The 15,230-nt window shown below is 34.3% G+C and overlaps 3 protein-coding genes across 3 annotated transcripts; 2 read left to right on the top strand and 1 right to left on the bottom strand.

Annotated features, from left to right (window-relative positions):
* Nucleotides 1-1,583: 1,583 nt before the first annotated feature.
* LOC131671252 (U1 small nuclear ribonucleoprotein 70 kDa) lies at nt 1,584-5,881 on the bottom strand. The gene is made up of 7 exons (XM_058947537.1): nt 5,550-5,881; nt 5,262-5,444; nt 5,125-5,187; nt 4,970-5,051; nt 2,703-2,937; nt 2,233-2,636; nt 1,584-2,055 (listed from the first exon to the last, which is right to left on the bottom strand). Exons 1-7 carry the CDS (start codon nt 5,691-5,693, stop codon nt 1,916-1,918), a joined length of 1,251 nt encoding a protein of 416 aa, XP_058803520.1. The 5' UTR covers nt 5,694-5,881; the 3' UTR covers nt 1,584-1,915.
* Nucleotides 5,882-6,879: 998 nt separating this feature from the next.
* LOC131671261 (solute carrier family 35 member E2A-like) lies at nt 6,880-9,151 on the top strand. The gene is made up of 5 exons (XM_058947550.1): nt 6,880-7,637; nt 7,717-7,968; nt 8,062-8,248; nt 8,319-8,522; nt 8,612-9,151. The coding sequence occupies exons 1-5, from the start codon at nt 7,376-7,378 to the stop codon at nt 8,805-8,807; spliced, it is 1,101 nt and encodes a 366-aa protein (XP_058803533.1). The 5' UTR covers nt 6,880-7,375; the 3' UTR covers nt 8,808-9,151.
* A 91-nt stretch (nt 9,152-9,242) lies between these two features.
* On the top strand, nt 9,243-14,951 carry LOC131671237 (importin-4-like). The gene is made up of 15 exons (XM_058947503.1): nt 9,243-9,700; nt 10,217-10,303; nt 10,371-10,478; nt 10,551-10,703; nt 10,776-10,961; nt 11,038-11,332; nt 11,415-11,569; nt 11,646-12,249; nt 12,324-12,559; nt 12,626-12,822; nt 12,903-13,243; nt 13,314-13,492; nt 13,583-13,791; nt 14,116-14,423; nt 14,518-14,951. Exons 1-15 carry the CDS (start codon nt 9,647-9,649, stop codon nt 14,640-14,642), a joined length of 3,237 nt encoding a protein of 1,078 aa, XP_058803486.1. The 5' UTR covers nt 9,243-9,646; the 3' UTR covers nt 14,643-14,951.
* The last annotated feature ends 279 nt before the right edge of the window (nt 14,952-15,230 follow it).

Below are 15,230 nucleotides of genomic sequence, written 5' to 3'. Positions count from 1 at the left end.
GTGGGAAATATCAGATACTTGGCCTGTGCCGATTGTGAAAAAGGACCAGTGGGATGGCAGGACTTGGCAACATCCCGTTCATATGTAGCACTGACCAGAGTCAAATATGAAAAGCCTTGCTCTTTAATTGGTCAATAATTTCTTTATAAATTGACTTTCACTTTATACAATTTATAGTTTTTTATATGCTTTGGTGCCATGGAATGTGCAATTATTAATTAATCATCAATAATTGTATTTAAGTAGCTAAAGCTCTAGAAAATTGATAGTTCTTTAAATTTCAAAAAACATTGTGTATATTTTTCAACTAGATTAAGTTAGGTAAATAATTTTTATCTATTCTCATTAATTTCTAAGATAGAAGTTTAACAAGCACAAAAGCTAATTGTACACAACAATTAGAATTTCTTATCTGCAGAATCAACTATTTTGTAATAGCTAATATTTATATATTTTCCATTTAAACTTACCACATTTGTATAATTAATGAAAGAAAGAACAATATACTATATATATTAAAAAATAGTCATTGTTATATTTTTAAATCTTAATAAATTTCAGTATTTTGTTAAATGATGTATAAGCAAAATTTACAGCTTTTAATTAGTTGTAATAAAATAATAAATATAGTCTTAGTTTTTGTAACCCTTGCAATTGAAATGGCTTTGTAAGTACCCAAATTTCCAGTAAACAATCAGTTTATTTTATGATTCTTTGACTTTTCAATAATCTAGAGTAAAAAATAATTTTTTTAATGGCATGTACAAAATTCCAAAACATTAATCTCATGCATTTTTTTAATAAAACCTCTGTTTTTCATCTGTAATTTTTAAAGTTCAAATCAGTCTGTGTGCATTAAAAATTAATGGATATAATTGAAACTACAAGTGTGGCACTAGACAGACTTCAGAATAGAACAGCTATAACTATTTTTCAATTTCAGGAACAATTTATTTATGGTGATATATTGATTCGATATGTTCATAAATGGAGTAAAAATAAAAATATCAGCTCTTTAACGTACATACGTACGTGATTTTGCCAACCAAGGCGAGGTCGGCATTTCACATAGTGCACATATTTGGATATACTTGTACTCCCGTGTTGCAATATACTCATCGAACGTGCACCCCTTAAATAAGGTGATGCTGCGGGTGAAACGTTGACTCCTGTGCAGGCAACAGCGCTACATTGATTGTCTAAAAGTAAAGTACCTTGTGTACACGCGATGCGTTGTTTTACTGCTCAATCCGTCAGGTGAGAGCAGGAAAAGCGTATTACACATGTCGGAAGTACTTTTTACTCTCTAAATTTGATAAGCTTGAAGCTGTTCAATGTCCATGTGATGTCAATCTATGCTTCTTGTTAAGAAACTGCGCAGTCATTATATCAAGATATCATTATATCAGTCAAAAAAAAAAAATTTATTTTGAATACTAACATTAAATCGTGAAATATCAATTTAAGCTTTTTGAGGATTCAACCGTGGCCTAAGAAAGTAGACTATTTTCTTTTCATATAACCCAATATTGTACACAACTCAATAGTTATTAAACGATTTTTAAAAAATATAGAAATGTAAGAATTAGACAATTTTTTTATTTCTATAAATGAATAATATACAATCAGTAGTTACAACGTTCACTTAAAATTATATATTTACAGATTGGATATCAGTATAAATTCATACAGTAAACGTTGCTTGAAATACAGTCTGATTAAAACAATTAATCAATGAAATAATTATTTTACAGTTCAAAAATAGGATTCAAAGTTGAAGTTTTTAATATTTTGACATATGTATTAAAAAGCACTAGTCAATAAATAATGGTTCAAATGTCACGAAATCCAACCTGACGAAGAACGCTTCTTTCATGATTCGGAACAAGTTTTGTTTTAAGCCAGAAAAAATTGTTCAATAGTCCGGTACGGAGTTGTAGTTATACGGTCGGTCATTTTGATTTTCCGGAATTCGATATTTTTCTTCGGGCTCATCAGGATCTTGCTCATACTTAACTTGAGCAAAGTACATTTCCTGATTGTATTCAGGATAATCTGAAAAAGTGACAATAATATTGGCAATAAATGACAATTGGCAAATAAAAGTGGTTGACTGGACAATGGAATGAGCAAATCAGTGGAAAATGAATCGGAATAGAAAAAAGCGTTGACTGATGCACAACGGACAGTGAAATGCAAGAAGGTTGGAAAAAGGTTATTGGAAAAACTCACCATCAATAGGTTCCTCCTTGATCCTGATGTCCTTAACGTCCTCGTCGTTCCTATCAATCCTGTCGGGTCTGTCCTTGCGATCACGCCTATCCGTACGATCAGCACGATCCCTGTCGCGCTCGCGTTTATCACGACGACTGCGCTCGCGTTCACGGTCATTGCTTCGTGAACGCCGCCTCTTGCGATCGCGCTCAGCGCCACGATCGCGCTCACGTTCGCGACGATCGCGCGGTGGGCGCTCCAGTTCCTCGACCTCCGGCTCGACTCGCTCGCGGCTACGGCGACGCTTGTTGCGCTCGTTGTTGCGCTCGTTGTTGCGCTCGCGGGAGCGGCTGCGCGAGCGGCGTTTGGGACGCTCGCGCTCGCGGCTGCGACGCCTGTCGCGGTCCGCGCGATCTCTGTCCCTGTGTGTAAAGCAGACGGGAAGACGTGAGCCAGGGCGGGTCGACGCGGAGGGTTGCATACTGTACCTGTCCCTGTCGCGAACAGCCTCCCGCTCGCGCTCCAGCCTGTAGCGCTCGCGCTCTCTCTCGTTGTCCTCGCGGCCGGAATGCTTGATATTGACATCGGGACCGCCTCTGCGTGTGCCTCCGAGTCCACCGCCGAGTCTCCTTGGCAGCCAGCCCTTGACCGTGCGGGCGCGCTCCACGTCCACCAACACTCGGCGACCGTCTATTTTCTTACCGTCGGCGTGCTTATAAGCGGCTAAAACCATTAACCAATGCTCCACTGTTTTAATCGGCATAAGCAGCCGCGTTTGTTGATTTAAATTTGTAATCGGTTGTATCGTGCGCCTCATCGTTTCTCTGTTGCTCTTTGCAATCGTTCAGCACGAGTTTTGCTTTTGCTTTGTTTTCGTTCTTTGGTTGACTTACACTCCAAACGATTTTGAGTTCGACATTAAGAGTTTGCGTTTGTTTTGTCACGGATTTACCTATGCTTGAGGGGTATAATCCTACATTGTTTTCTCGAGCGACAAACCACTTGACAGCCACTTATTTTGTTTTCGTTTGCGAATCCACACGATGGTCAGGATTATTTTACTATTCAATGTCGTCTTACCTAGTGACTTCTGTGTTCTTGACGCCATTAAAATTATCAATAGGTTTGTAAGCGGTTCGCCAACTCGACTGCACTTTTTTGCAACGGCACGTCGACGCGTACACACATCGATTTACACACTTTTCGCGGTAAAATGCCAGTTCATTGGTTCGAGCAATTCGGCTCAACATTATCGACATTTTTTGTTTCAGCTTGAGAACTGCTCGATCAACTCGGATCACTTTACGTCGAAAACATTACGCATCCGCGCCGATCCGGGCAGATATCGTTACTAATCGCACGAATCAACTTAATGACCTTAAATACTAGGTTTTTGTGGTATTTTCAAGAAAAAAATGTATAGGAAATACAAAAATACCTACCGCGACTACTTACGTACGGAACGTTTTAACACAAATCTTACTCTTTTTTTAGAATCATAAAATTGTATACTTGTAAGTGGTATACTTGACTATAGTCGCGAGGACAGAATTATTCGATGAAAAGACGTGTCCAGTCTTCGTTTTCTTTCGTACCTCTCCAAAGACCATTTTTCATTAATTTACCTGGTGCGCGTTTTCTTTTTTTACTTACGATTTTTTTATTGTGCGCAATACTCATTTTCTTATCACCCGCATCAGCTTCATACATTTGTGAATGATTATAGAAAGAAACAAGTGTGTTTACTATAGAAATTCTATTCAAATGTAAGTGATCTAGGCCAATTAATCATCCACAAAGTACAGCAATTTTATTTATATGCACTACTTTCATGTTAAGTGTAATAATAATACTTCCCAAATTTGTTTCAAAATTAACAATAATAATTGTTCAATCAGTAATAAAAATGAGACCATTACCATTTTGTCAAGTCAATTTGTTCAAGCTATATTGAAGAGAAAATAACCAAGATAAACATTGAGAAAACAAATAAATCCATTTGAATTTGATAGTAAATAATTGAATATTTCAGTACCCTTGGCAACCAGACTGTACAAACCAAATGTATTCCTCATCTTACGCTTTGAACACCATAGCAGTTTAGTCCCTGAACCTTTTCTTGATAATAAAACCTAGTAATTCTACACAAAATTGTATTGATAAAAGTTATCAGAACTTTCATAACAGTAACAAAAAAATGTAGAATGCAAAAGATTTTACATCAACTGATCTGGAATCTGTTAATTGCATCAAAAATACAATTTATTGAAATGCTAATCCAAACTTTGGTTAAAAATTTTTGGAGGAAACTTGAATTTTAGTAATTACAGAGAAACAAATAAAAAAAAGTCTAACTTAATTTTAAATAAAGTTTGTTGTATGCTGGATCTTACCACACATACAAACCTATAATAACAGGCAGGTTCAGGGAATTTGCATGGAATAGAGAACAACACTAGTTACCGGCAGCGGCCACCACGCTGTACCAAGAACAAGATAAAAACTATGTTAATTAGGAATAGCCAAATTTTATGCTCGTTGGATTTGTTACCGTTACTTGAACTCATTGAACAACGAGTCCTGGAGAATCAGGAGCATGGTACTGTCTGGTTAATGTCTTTTTTTTTAGCATTGCGTAAAAGTATATTAATTTTGAACTAATGTTGCCTAGCTTCTGACACCATCCACTAGCTAATACCCGAGTGACGCGGAATGAATTTTGAAATAGGTTGTTATCTATTCTATGGATACTTACAATGCATGTCTCGTTCATGTTCATACTCAATAAAGGCATACCCTCGTGGCTTTCCATTCACTGTATTGTGGATCATAACGATCTGAAATTTTAAAACAGAACATAGAATATACAAAACTACAGAAACATTAATGCCCTTGCAGATTTTTACCTACCTTTTTGATGGGACCATACACTTCAAATTCTCTTCTTAGTTTTGATTCTGAGGTGTCGTAATTCTATATAAAGAATCAATAATTATTTTGTTGCTTATAAGATAGTAATATTCAATGATCTGATTAACAATACTTACTATTCTAGCTACAAAAAGTGTTTTGAATGGATCAGCAGTAACATTAGGAATTCCTGCTGGATCCCATACAGCAATTTCCTGCTCCAATTTGTATGCAACTTGCTCATTGCGTTCTCTTCTTCGCCTCTCTAGCCTTTCCTCTCTAGTTTCTACTCTCACCGGAGGTGGTGTATCTTTAGGATCCTGAAAAGCGACATTTAAAAGTTAATATATGTACTAACTAAAATTATTTGCTACAAATAACTGAAGTACTATAAACTGTAAATACAGCGAAACAAACGAATTTACCTCGAAGTGTTGTAAGAATGCGCCCAACCCAATGTAGCCTGCAGTCTTCTTCTCGTGAGGTAGTTTACAAGCGGGTGGCAAATATGGTATTGGGTCTCGAGGCGCAAACAGCGCCAGCAAATTAGCTGGCAGAAATTGCGTCATGGCTGTTTATTTACTGTTTATTTGGATTCACGACGAGAATATACACATTTTTTGCTAAGAAAATCGTCTGTGAAAATCTAATTAATCCGTAAAGCTAGCACCTATTCGGACACGACCTACGCACAGTTGTGTGTATTTGCGTTTATCCGTGTAGATTTTCACTTCAAGATGGCTGACCGGTTACAGCTAAAAAGGTTCCGTTTGCAATTGCCTGCATGCGCTTGCGCTATTGTAAGTATGCTCAGTGCTCACGCATGCGTATTAGAATATCGGCATCTCAGCTTTACCCAGCTATGTAATCATGGGTACACCCAATTAGGTTGGTATGAGAATTCCGTCGTTGCATCGGAACGAAGAAACCGCGGGAAAATTCAAAAATGAAAATTCGTTTTAAGATACGATAAAAAGCTAAAACGTTACTAATTTGTTTTTAGGTTTAAAATTAATTGTTTGCCGAACAATGAATTTAGATGCATGATTATTTGATTTTAGGTTTTAATTATATAATTTAAATTGTATCGCGTGAATTGAATCGCGACCCCCCCCAGTTAGGTTAGTATAGAGTGCTACTTTCAGTCGGTAACGGTGGTTTTCAGATCGGCCATAGTATAACGCTCGTTCTTAAATTATATAATTAAAACCTAAAATCAAATAATCATGCATCTAAATTCATTGTTCGGCAAACAATTAATTTTAAACCTAAAAACAAATTAGTAACGTTTTAGCTTTTTATCGTATCTTAAAACGAATTTTCATTTTTGAATTTTCCCGCGGTTTCTTCGTTCCGATGCAACGACGGAATTCTCATACCAACCTAACTAGGGGGTCGCGATTCAATCCACGTTGGGTGTACATACATATATCTAGTAAACAATAGTAATCACAATTATTATTTATTTGGATTTGCTTCTGCACATTAAAATGTCGGAAACAAATTTAAAAAAATTTTTGATAAATTTATAAATAATTATCTTATAAAATTTTGATTGATTTACTCAAAAATAGGAACCTTGTAAGATCAAGCAGTAGAAACAAAAATTTAAACTATATTACAGCTAGATCGGAGGAAAATATTATCCGCGCTTTATGAAATTAAAGATTTTTTCAACTAAATCAAATATGCGGAAGTGATTTTTCGAGTTGTAGGTCGAACTTCCGGTATTGACGAATTTCAATTTTCAACAAATGCAAACGGTAGCTTAAGTGTTCTGTGTTCAAGCACTAAAAAAACAGGAAACGAAACAAACACAGCAAGCGGACGACACAAAACTGTAGCGCATTTTTTGCGAGTTTATTGTTATTATTACTGTCGTGTATATCTGATAAAGATAATAACTCGTGTGTGGTTATCAATAATGTGTTTGCAGTTGCACAGCTTGTAATAAAAGTGATGGTTACCGTAATTTGTCGACGTATATTGAAAGAGAATTTTTATTACATTATTCGTGGTAATTTTGAGAGAAAATTCGAGCAGTTCTAAATGATTACCAGGAAAAAGTTTAAGTTTGAAAAGACAGTTGCGTTACATACATCCTCACATGTTAATTTTATTCAATATGTTTGGAGAAGCTAATAATAATCAATCCCGAAAGTATAACCTGCATAGCAAAGTGATTTTTATATTGTAAATAATGAATCAAATTACTGATTGTTGATGCAATCATTTAGTCAAAGATATTACAATGGAAAATCATTCTGCTCATTACATGCAAGTTGTGCTAGAGAGTGAGGATCTCTCAGCTAGCTTGCTAAGTCAATCAAAACCTTATATGGAAAATGTCAACAAAAAAAGGGATGAAATTATATTAACCAGTAATTCTAAAGGTGGCCTGGCTAACCCCAGAGCTTTATTATTTTTAATACTATGGTATATATTTAGTGGCTGTACTCTTTTTCTAAACAAGTACATATTGTCCTATATGGAAGGTGATCCAACAATCTTGGGTAATTAAAGTTTCTTGTAGAATTTCACTATCTCATCTAATTCATTTAAAAATTCATTGATTGCTATTTTTATTTTAAGGAGCTTGTCAAATGTTGATGACAGCAATATGTGGGTTCATACAGATGTACTTTCCCTGTGGCATGTACCAAGCAAGTCCAAGATTAACAAGGCCTCCAGGATTCTATAAACATATGACGCTAGTAGGATGCACAAGGTTCATGACAGTAGTTTTAGGATTAGTTTCATTAAATTACGTGGCAGTGAGTTTTACTGAAACTATTAAAAGCAGTGCTCCATTGTTTACTGTTTTTATTAGTAGATATTTATTAGGTAATTTCTATATATTATCATTATTTTATCTGTTTATATCTATCTTGTTAATATATCTAGTTGAACAATGTATTTATTACATGTATTTTGTAGGTGAATATACAGGTCTATACGTTAACTTATCTTTAATCCCAGTTATGGGTGGCTTAGCTCTCTGTTCAATAAATGAAATTAGTTTTGATCTGAGAGGATTTATTGCAGCAATGGCTACTAATTTAACTGAATGCTTACAAAATGTATATTCTAAAATGTTAATTAGTGATGATAGTTTTAAGTATACGTAAGTGCAAAATATATCATAATTATGAAAAAGTTTAAGAAGCTATAGGTCTTTTTTATTTTACTTACAGACCAGCAGAGCTTCAATTTTATACAAGTTTAGCATCAATAGTAGTACAAATTCCAGCTTCATTGTTATTAGTAAATCTGCCAACACTGAAACATTCTCTTGACTTACATTTACTTACTGCCTTCATTTTGAATGGTATATTTTTCCATTTTCAAAGCATCACTGCATATGTACTTATGGATTATATTAGTCCAGTGACTCATAGGTGATTGGAATTTTTAATCAGTGTAATCAATTTACAAAATTTCTGAACATTTACTAATTTAAAAACAATATTTTAAATATTTTTTTTAGTGTTGTTAACACAGCCAAAAGAGCTTTTTTAATATGGTTGTCAGTACTGTTATTTCATAATCCAGTGACTGCATTATCAGGATCAGGAACTCTTTTGGTGATTGCTGGAGTTTTACTCTATAACAAAGCTCAAGAGTATGATAGAAGAAAACATTTGAAACGTCGCTATATAACGGCGAAAGTAAATGTACAGTGATAATTGTGCATGGTAGGAATGTTTGTCATGCGAGCACAAAAAATTAATACAAATAATGAATATAGACGCTATATTCATTGATATAAATGATTATGCACAGAAAATAGCCTATAAACATTGCAAAGTATTTTATAAAATTAGTTAATTTTACAAAATTGTAAATTTGAGACAAAAAAGAATTATAAATCTGTGAGAAAAGTAAAAGAATAGACAAATTCACTATGATATTGAAAATATAAATTCTTGTAAATCGTTTTTCAATTTATTGATAATGATTCAATAAATTATTTATATTACAAAGGTTTTAATATTTGTTGTCTATATTGTAGTTTTTGACATGCCAACAAAATAGAACTTATAATATCTATGATCTTTTGTAAATTGTTTCTTAATAAATATATATTAAATTATCGCAAGTGTGATTGAGCATTGAATTCTATTTTCATCTTTCTTTCCTATCGTCATGTCTTGTTATATTAACAAACTAATTGCAACAAGTATTTAATTAATATGCTCCACGTTTTTCGAAATTTATTGGTGACGCCAAACCGCATATGCATCGATCGTATCTCTTGAAATCACACGTGCGGAATTCTTATAACTTGAGTCATCCGTGTAAATCAATCGACACTATACATAGTATAATCATATATATACATTTTAGTGGCGCGCCGCGCGGCGGATTTCCGTCCGTACCTTACTTGTTGCAGATGAGCCGGCTCCCGTTTTACTACGATCTTTCTCTTTACCGTTTTCTTAGTGCTGTATTTTTTATATAAAATATTGTACGGCAACGACATAACACGACGATTATTTTGCGTATATGAATAAATCGCAAAATGGAGGAGATCATTAAGAAATTGCTCGCTACTGACACTGAGATTATCCAGCAGGTTAGTTGGAGCCTTATCGGTCATTATGTGTTTTCAATGATTTTTTTTCAATACACGTGCAATATTTTATACGAAATGGAACATTTTTTATATTTCATTTTGTGTTTTATTTTTTATGTATCACCATGTCCTGATAAAATAAATATAGAAAATTTCATTGTTATTTTTATAAAATTGCTTTGATTGTATAGATTAACAATGTTATTATTTCATAGATAGATTATTTTACTATATAACGAATATTAGTATTCTAAAATATTATTCTAGAACAAATGGAAAGCGCAGTTTAACTCATTACATTGTATTATATTGATTTTATATTGAATAATAATTGATGTTTTTATTTATATTATTTTATAAATTATGATTCACTCAATTTAAATAAAATAGTGCTTTACGTAATGACAGTGATTGAATTGAGCATAAAAATAAAAAAACAAAAACTACCATGTTACAAGCTTTTAACGGTATGATTGTATCCTCTTCATGGGATTAGAAGATATTAAATTTTTTTAGGCAACTACAGAACTTAATGAAGCCCTCAAAAATCCAGAAAGCACTCGAGCACTTTGTCAAATTTTGGTTTCATCTCAAGAGAAAGAGGTATCAGAAATAATTAATCTTAGCAATAAGTTACTGTTTACAAAATATGAAATATTTATAAATTTAGGTGAGACAATATGCAGCAGTATTGCTCAGGAAACGTTATCGCAAGAAAAGCTATTGGACACATTTACCAGATCCTGTGAAGCAAGAGTTCAAGTCTCTTTTACTCCAGGTAATTTGTAATAACTAAAATTATTTAAATCTATTGCTGAATTTGTATTAATATTTTTAACTAATGTTTTAGGCTCTTGTCCATGAACCAGAAAAGTCTGTTAAAAATGCAATTGCACAACTTATTGGAACTATTGTAGAACATGAATTACCTCATAATAGCTGGCCAGAAGCTTTTCAGTTCATACAACAACTTGTTACTGATACTAATATTGCAAGTCAAGAGGTACGTGGAAAAGTAGTAGCTTTATAGCATTTATATAAATATTAAATAATATAAGTTCATTGCAAATTTTAGCTGGGAATGTTCACTTTATCAACAATGACAGAAATTGCATATAATGTTTTCTTACCCCATGTGAATACTATTATGAACTTATTACATGAAACATTGAACAAATTCACAGACTTGGCCAATCCAGTATCATGTTATGTTTTAGAAGTTATGCTCCATTTGGTACCCTTAGTAGAAGGCAATCAAGATGTCAGAAAATTTTTGAATATCCTGAACAATTTAATTCTGTTTCTGTAATAACAAAATATTCAATTATTTTTTACAGTTGGTAAATGCTTACCATCATATGATGCCGCGAGTAATGCAAATAATACATTCATTGACCGCCATAAATCAAGCAAAAGCAATCAAAGGTTTTGAGTTGTTGGATGAATTATGTGAATGTGCTGCCACAGTGATTTCACCGCATGTTAGAAATTTGGTTGAAATGTGTGTAACAATTGCCAACAACGAATTACTTGAAGAAGAACTCAGAACAAAATCCGTGATATTTTTAGGTTGGCTCACCAAAGTTAAAAAAAAAGCTATTGTCAAACACAAATTGGTCGAGCCTATTGTCGGTAAGAAATATTTTCCATTCAAGTTTTTGTTTGAATACATAGTTAACAGTTTTTGTAATATAAATTAAAATATTTGTTTTAGATACACTATTTATGTTAATGTGCTCAAAGCCAGATGATGAAAATCAAGAAGTTTATTTCACAGGTGAAGACGACAACACACCAATTACAAGTGCAACCCAAACATTGGACCTGTTGGCATTACATCTGCCTCCTGAAAAACTGGTTCCTTATTTGGTAGTAATTTCGCAAATGTCATGATCTTGGATCGTGTTCTCGAGTCAAATAATAGCATTACAATCTTTTTTTTCAGTTAAAACACATCGAACCCGGCCTAGAAGATAGTAATATTTACGCTTGTAAAGCTTCATACTTATCCATGGCAGTACTTGCCGAAGGCTGTTCGGAATACATTCGTACCAAGTATCTTGAAACCTTCTTAAGCTGCATCTGTAGTGGCATTACCAATAGTCAACCTGTAGTCCGTAATGCAGCTCTTTTCGCTCTCGGGCAATTTTCCGAACACTTGCAGCCGGACATAAGTCGTTATGCTGACGAATTACTTCCAGTTTTATTACAATACCTCAATCAAACTACCACACAGATTAGACAGGAGAACAAAGAATCACCATCGACCGATCGTATGTTTTATGCTCTCGAAATGTTCGCTGAGAATTTGAATGAGGGACTTTTGCCTTATTTACCGAATCTTATGAGTATACTTTTTGAAATACTCGAGGATGCTAATAGTCCGGTGCATATTAGCGAGCTTGCTCTCAGTGCTATTGGAGCTGCAGCGAATGCTAGCAAGGAGCACATGATGCCGTACTTTGAAAAAATTATCGCATTGATACAGCCTTACTTGAATGTCGAAAAGGATAATCAGGAGAGGGCGTGCTTGCAAATACAAGCTGTCGGTAAGACAATGTTTTATCATTTATTTTATTTATTGCAACATTTTTTTCTTAATACATTGTTTTTATTTTCGTAGATACTTTAGGAGTACTGGCAAGGACTGTCGGTATACAAAATTTTGCACCTCTGGCGATGAAATCGCTCGAATTGGGTATCAATCTATTAAAAGAAACAGAAGACCCCGATTTAAAAAAGTCAATTTATGGTTTACTAGCATCAATCAGCGTTGTGATGAAGAATGAGATGTCGATAGTTTTGCCAGTCATTATCGAGTACATGATCACAAGCGTAAAAAGCTCAGAAGGAATTTTGGTACGAAATCTTTAAAGCTTTACAATATTTTAGTGAATTATGAATAATTGTTAATAATTTTTTAAGACACATGTAAAAGACGACGATTCAACGGTATATCTAAGCAACCAACAGGAAAGTGATAGAGATGAGGAAGATATTGAAGATACCGACAACGAGGATGACGATGATGAAGATTTCGTTGGATACAGCGTTGAGAACGCCTATGTTGAAGAAAAAGAAGAGGCTATTTTAGCTCTGAGAGAAATTGCTGAGAATACAAAGTAATTTAACTAAAAGATCATTATTTATCAGACGTTCTTATCTCGAAATAGTTAAATCGAAGATTTTCAATTTATTACAGAGAAGCATTTATGCCATACTTAGAATCTTCGTTCGAAGAAGTCCTCAAAGTTGTTAACTATCCTCAAGAAGACATTAAAAAGGCCGCTATAGATGCATTGATGCAGTTTACCGTAAATTTTTCAAAGATAGAAACGCCAGAAGGCAAAGCGGCTACGCAAAAGGCGCTTTCAGTTCTAATACCAAAATTTTCTGAGCTTATACGTCTCGATGAGGAAAGGGATGTGGTGATTCAGTCTTTGGATGCTCTTTCTGAACTGCTTGAACAGCTCAAAACTGATGCGATCGTTGGCTATGGACACAAAGATGCGGTGAAGAATATAATTACAGATGTAATGTTAGGTAAAGTTATTTTGGATTTTTATTTATAGCTTTCGTTTTAGCGACATTACTACAATCGATAAACTCGCAGGACGAATCCAGTGTCAAGATCAAGAATATGGCGAGGATGATGACGATGGCGAAGCTGAGCACGATGAGTTGCTTTTTGAGTACGCTGGCCAGGTGCTCGTCAATTATGGAAGATCTGTCCCTAATGACGACTTTGCTTTGTGCTTCAAAGATGTTCTTCCAATGTTCCTCAAACGACTAGTACGCAGAGATTATTTATGTTAAATTTTAATATATTCATGATATGATGATGAATAGTATTCTACATTTTGTTTTTTTCATTTTTTTTAGAAAAGACATCACTCAGAATCTCAAAGGTCGTACAGCATTGGAACTATAGCAGAATGCTTACCATTGTTGGGCAATCAAGTACCTGCTTTTGCTCATCAATTTTTCCCAGCCTTTATCAAATTAGCGAATGATTCCAGTGCCGAAGTTCGTAGCAATGCCATCTTTGCGCTCGGCGAACTGGCTTTCTTTGGAAAGGAACACATATATTCGTATCCTTTAGTCAGGACAACTTAAGATTTTGAAATTTTAAATTATTCTATCAGTTTGTTATATCGTGGTAGAATCCCCGCGCGCGCGTGTGTCTGTGTGTGCGCGCGCGCGCATATTGGGGTCGATCAAGTCTAAATATGTCTACCGCTGTTATCGAGAATTTCACTTAGTTACGTAAAGATAAATGTACTATATTTAAAAATTACCGAAGATTAGGCGAAGAAACCTTGAATAACAAGGTAATAAGTATATGACCATGTTGTATGCATATATCGTTTTACACGGCAGAATATCAATTTTCCTTACAATAAGTTAATCAAAAGACATTATCCTCAAATACTGCAAGCTCTGTCGGGTTTGATAAGCCACGAGAGAAGTGCACAAGCTCGTGACAATATCATCGGGGCGATCGCTCGACTGATAATAACCAACCACACGATAATACCGATAGAGCAGGTGTTTCCCGTTTTTATTAGTCATTTACCCTTAAAAGAAGATCTCGAGGAGAACAAGACAGTCTACAAATGCGTCCTTGTGCTCTATCGAAATGGACACGCAATTCTAAGACCACACATACCAACTTTGCTCAAGGTCGCTCTCGATATATTCGAGAATAAAGCTTCCGATAATGGTAAAGTTCCATTTGTTATCTTCCAAAATCCAATATACCTTGATTTACCGTGGAAAACTTCGAGAAAATTATTTTTTTATGACGTTTGTTGCAGAGGTAAAATCTATCGTACGAGAATTTGTGGTACCCGTACAGAAAGATTTTCCGGACGAGTGGAACACGTTTTGCAGCCAATTGTCTGAAGAGTCCGCTGCATTGATTAAACAGATATTTTTGTAAATACATAGGCTTTGAACTATTCTTTTTTATACCTGGATAATGATTATTTACATACGTTTATATGCATCGTGTAATAAGAGTTTAATAAAAAAAACAAAGAATGTTACTGATTACCTGCTTGTTTTGCAGAATTTTTCATTGCACATTTGTTTTGGTTATTGACAGCAAAATAAATTTTTGTAGCACTTAAAAAAATTCATTATGGTAGGATTAATTACAAGATTTCACGAGTTTCACGAGTGGAAGGATTAAATGAATTTTTTTAATATAGAACAGATAATCGCGATTTTTCAAATACCAATGCCGTCAGTAATTTCATTTTATGAAACTAAAACTTGGGCATCAAAACGCTATTACGTTGTCAAATAATATTTCATGTCTAACAATCACAAAAAGTTTACAATAACGGAACGACTTACAACACAAAGTGACACAAAAGAATTACATTTAAAATAATTTTACGCGTGTGTACAAATGACTTGGTAAGTCTAAAATACGTTACAAGATGAATGCGACTTATAAAAATAGAATAAACAGCATAAGCTAAATAAATTGTTTTCGGTAGATAAGTAGATAGTTTTCCGAGAA

The sequence above is a fragment of the Phymastichus coffea genome, unplaced genomic scaffold (assembly GCF_024137745.1).
Source record: "Phymastichus coffea isolate CEN01 unplaced genomic scaffold, Cenicafe_Pcof_1.1 PCOF00122, whole genome shotgun sequence".
Taxonomy (NCBI): Eukaryota; Metazoa; Arthropoda; class Insecta; order Hymenoptera; family Eulophidae; genus Phymastichus; species Phymastichus coffea.
The sequence above is the reverse complement of the archived record's forward strand: the minus strand, read 5'-3'. Positions and strand labels throughout refer to the sequence as shown.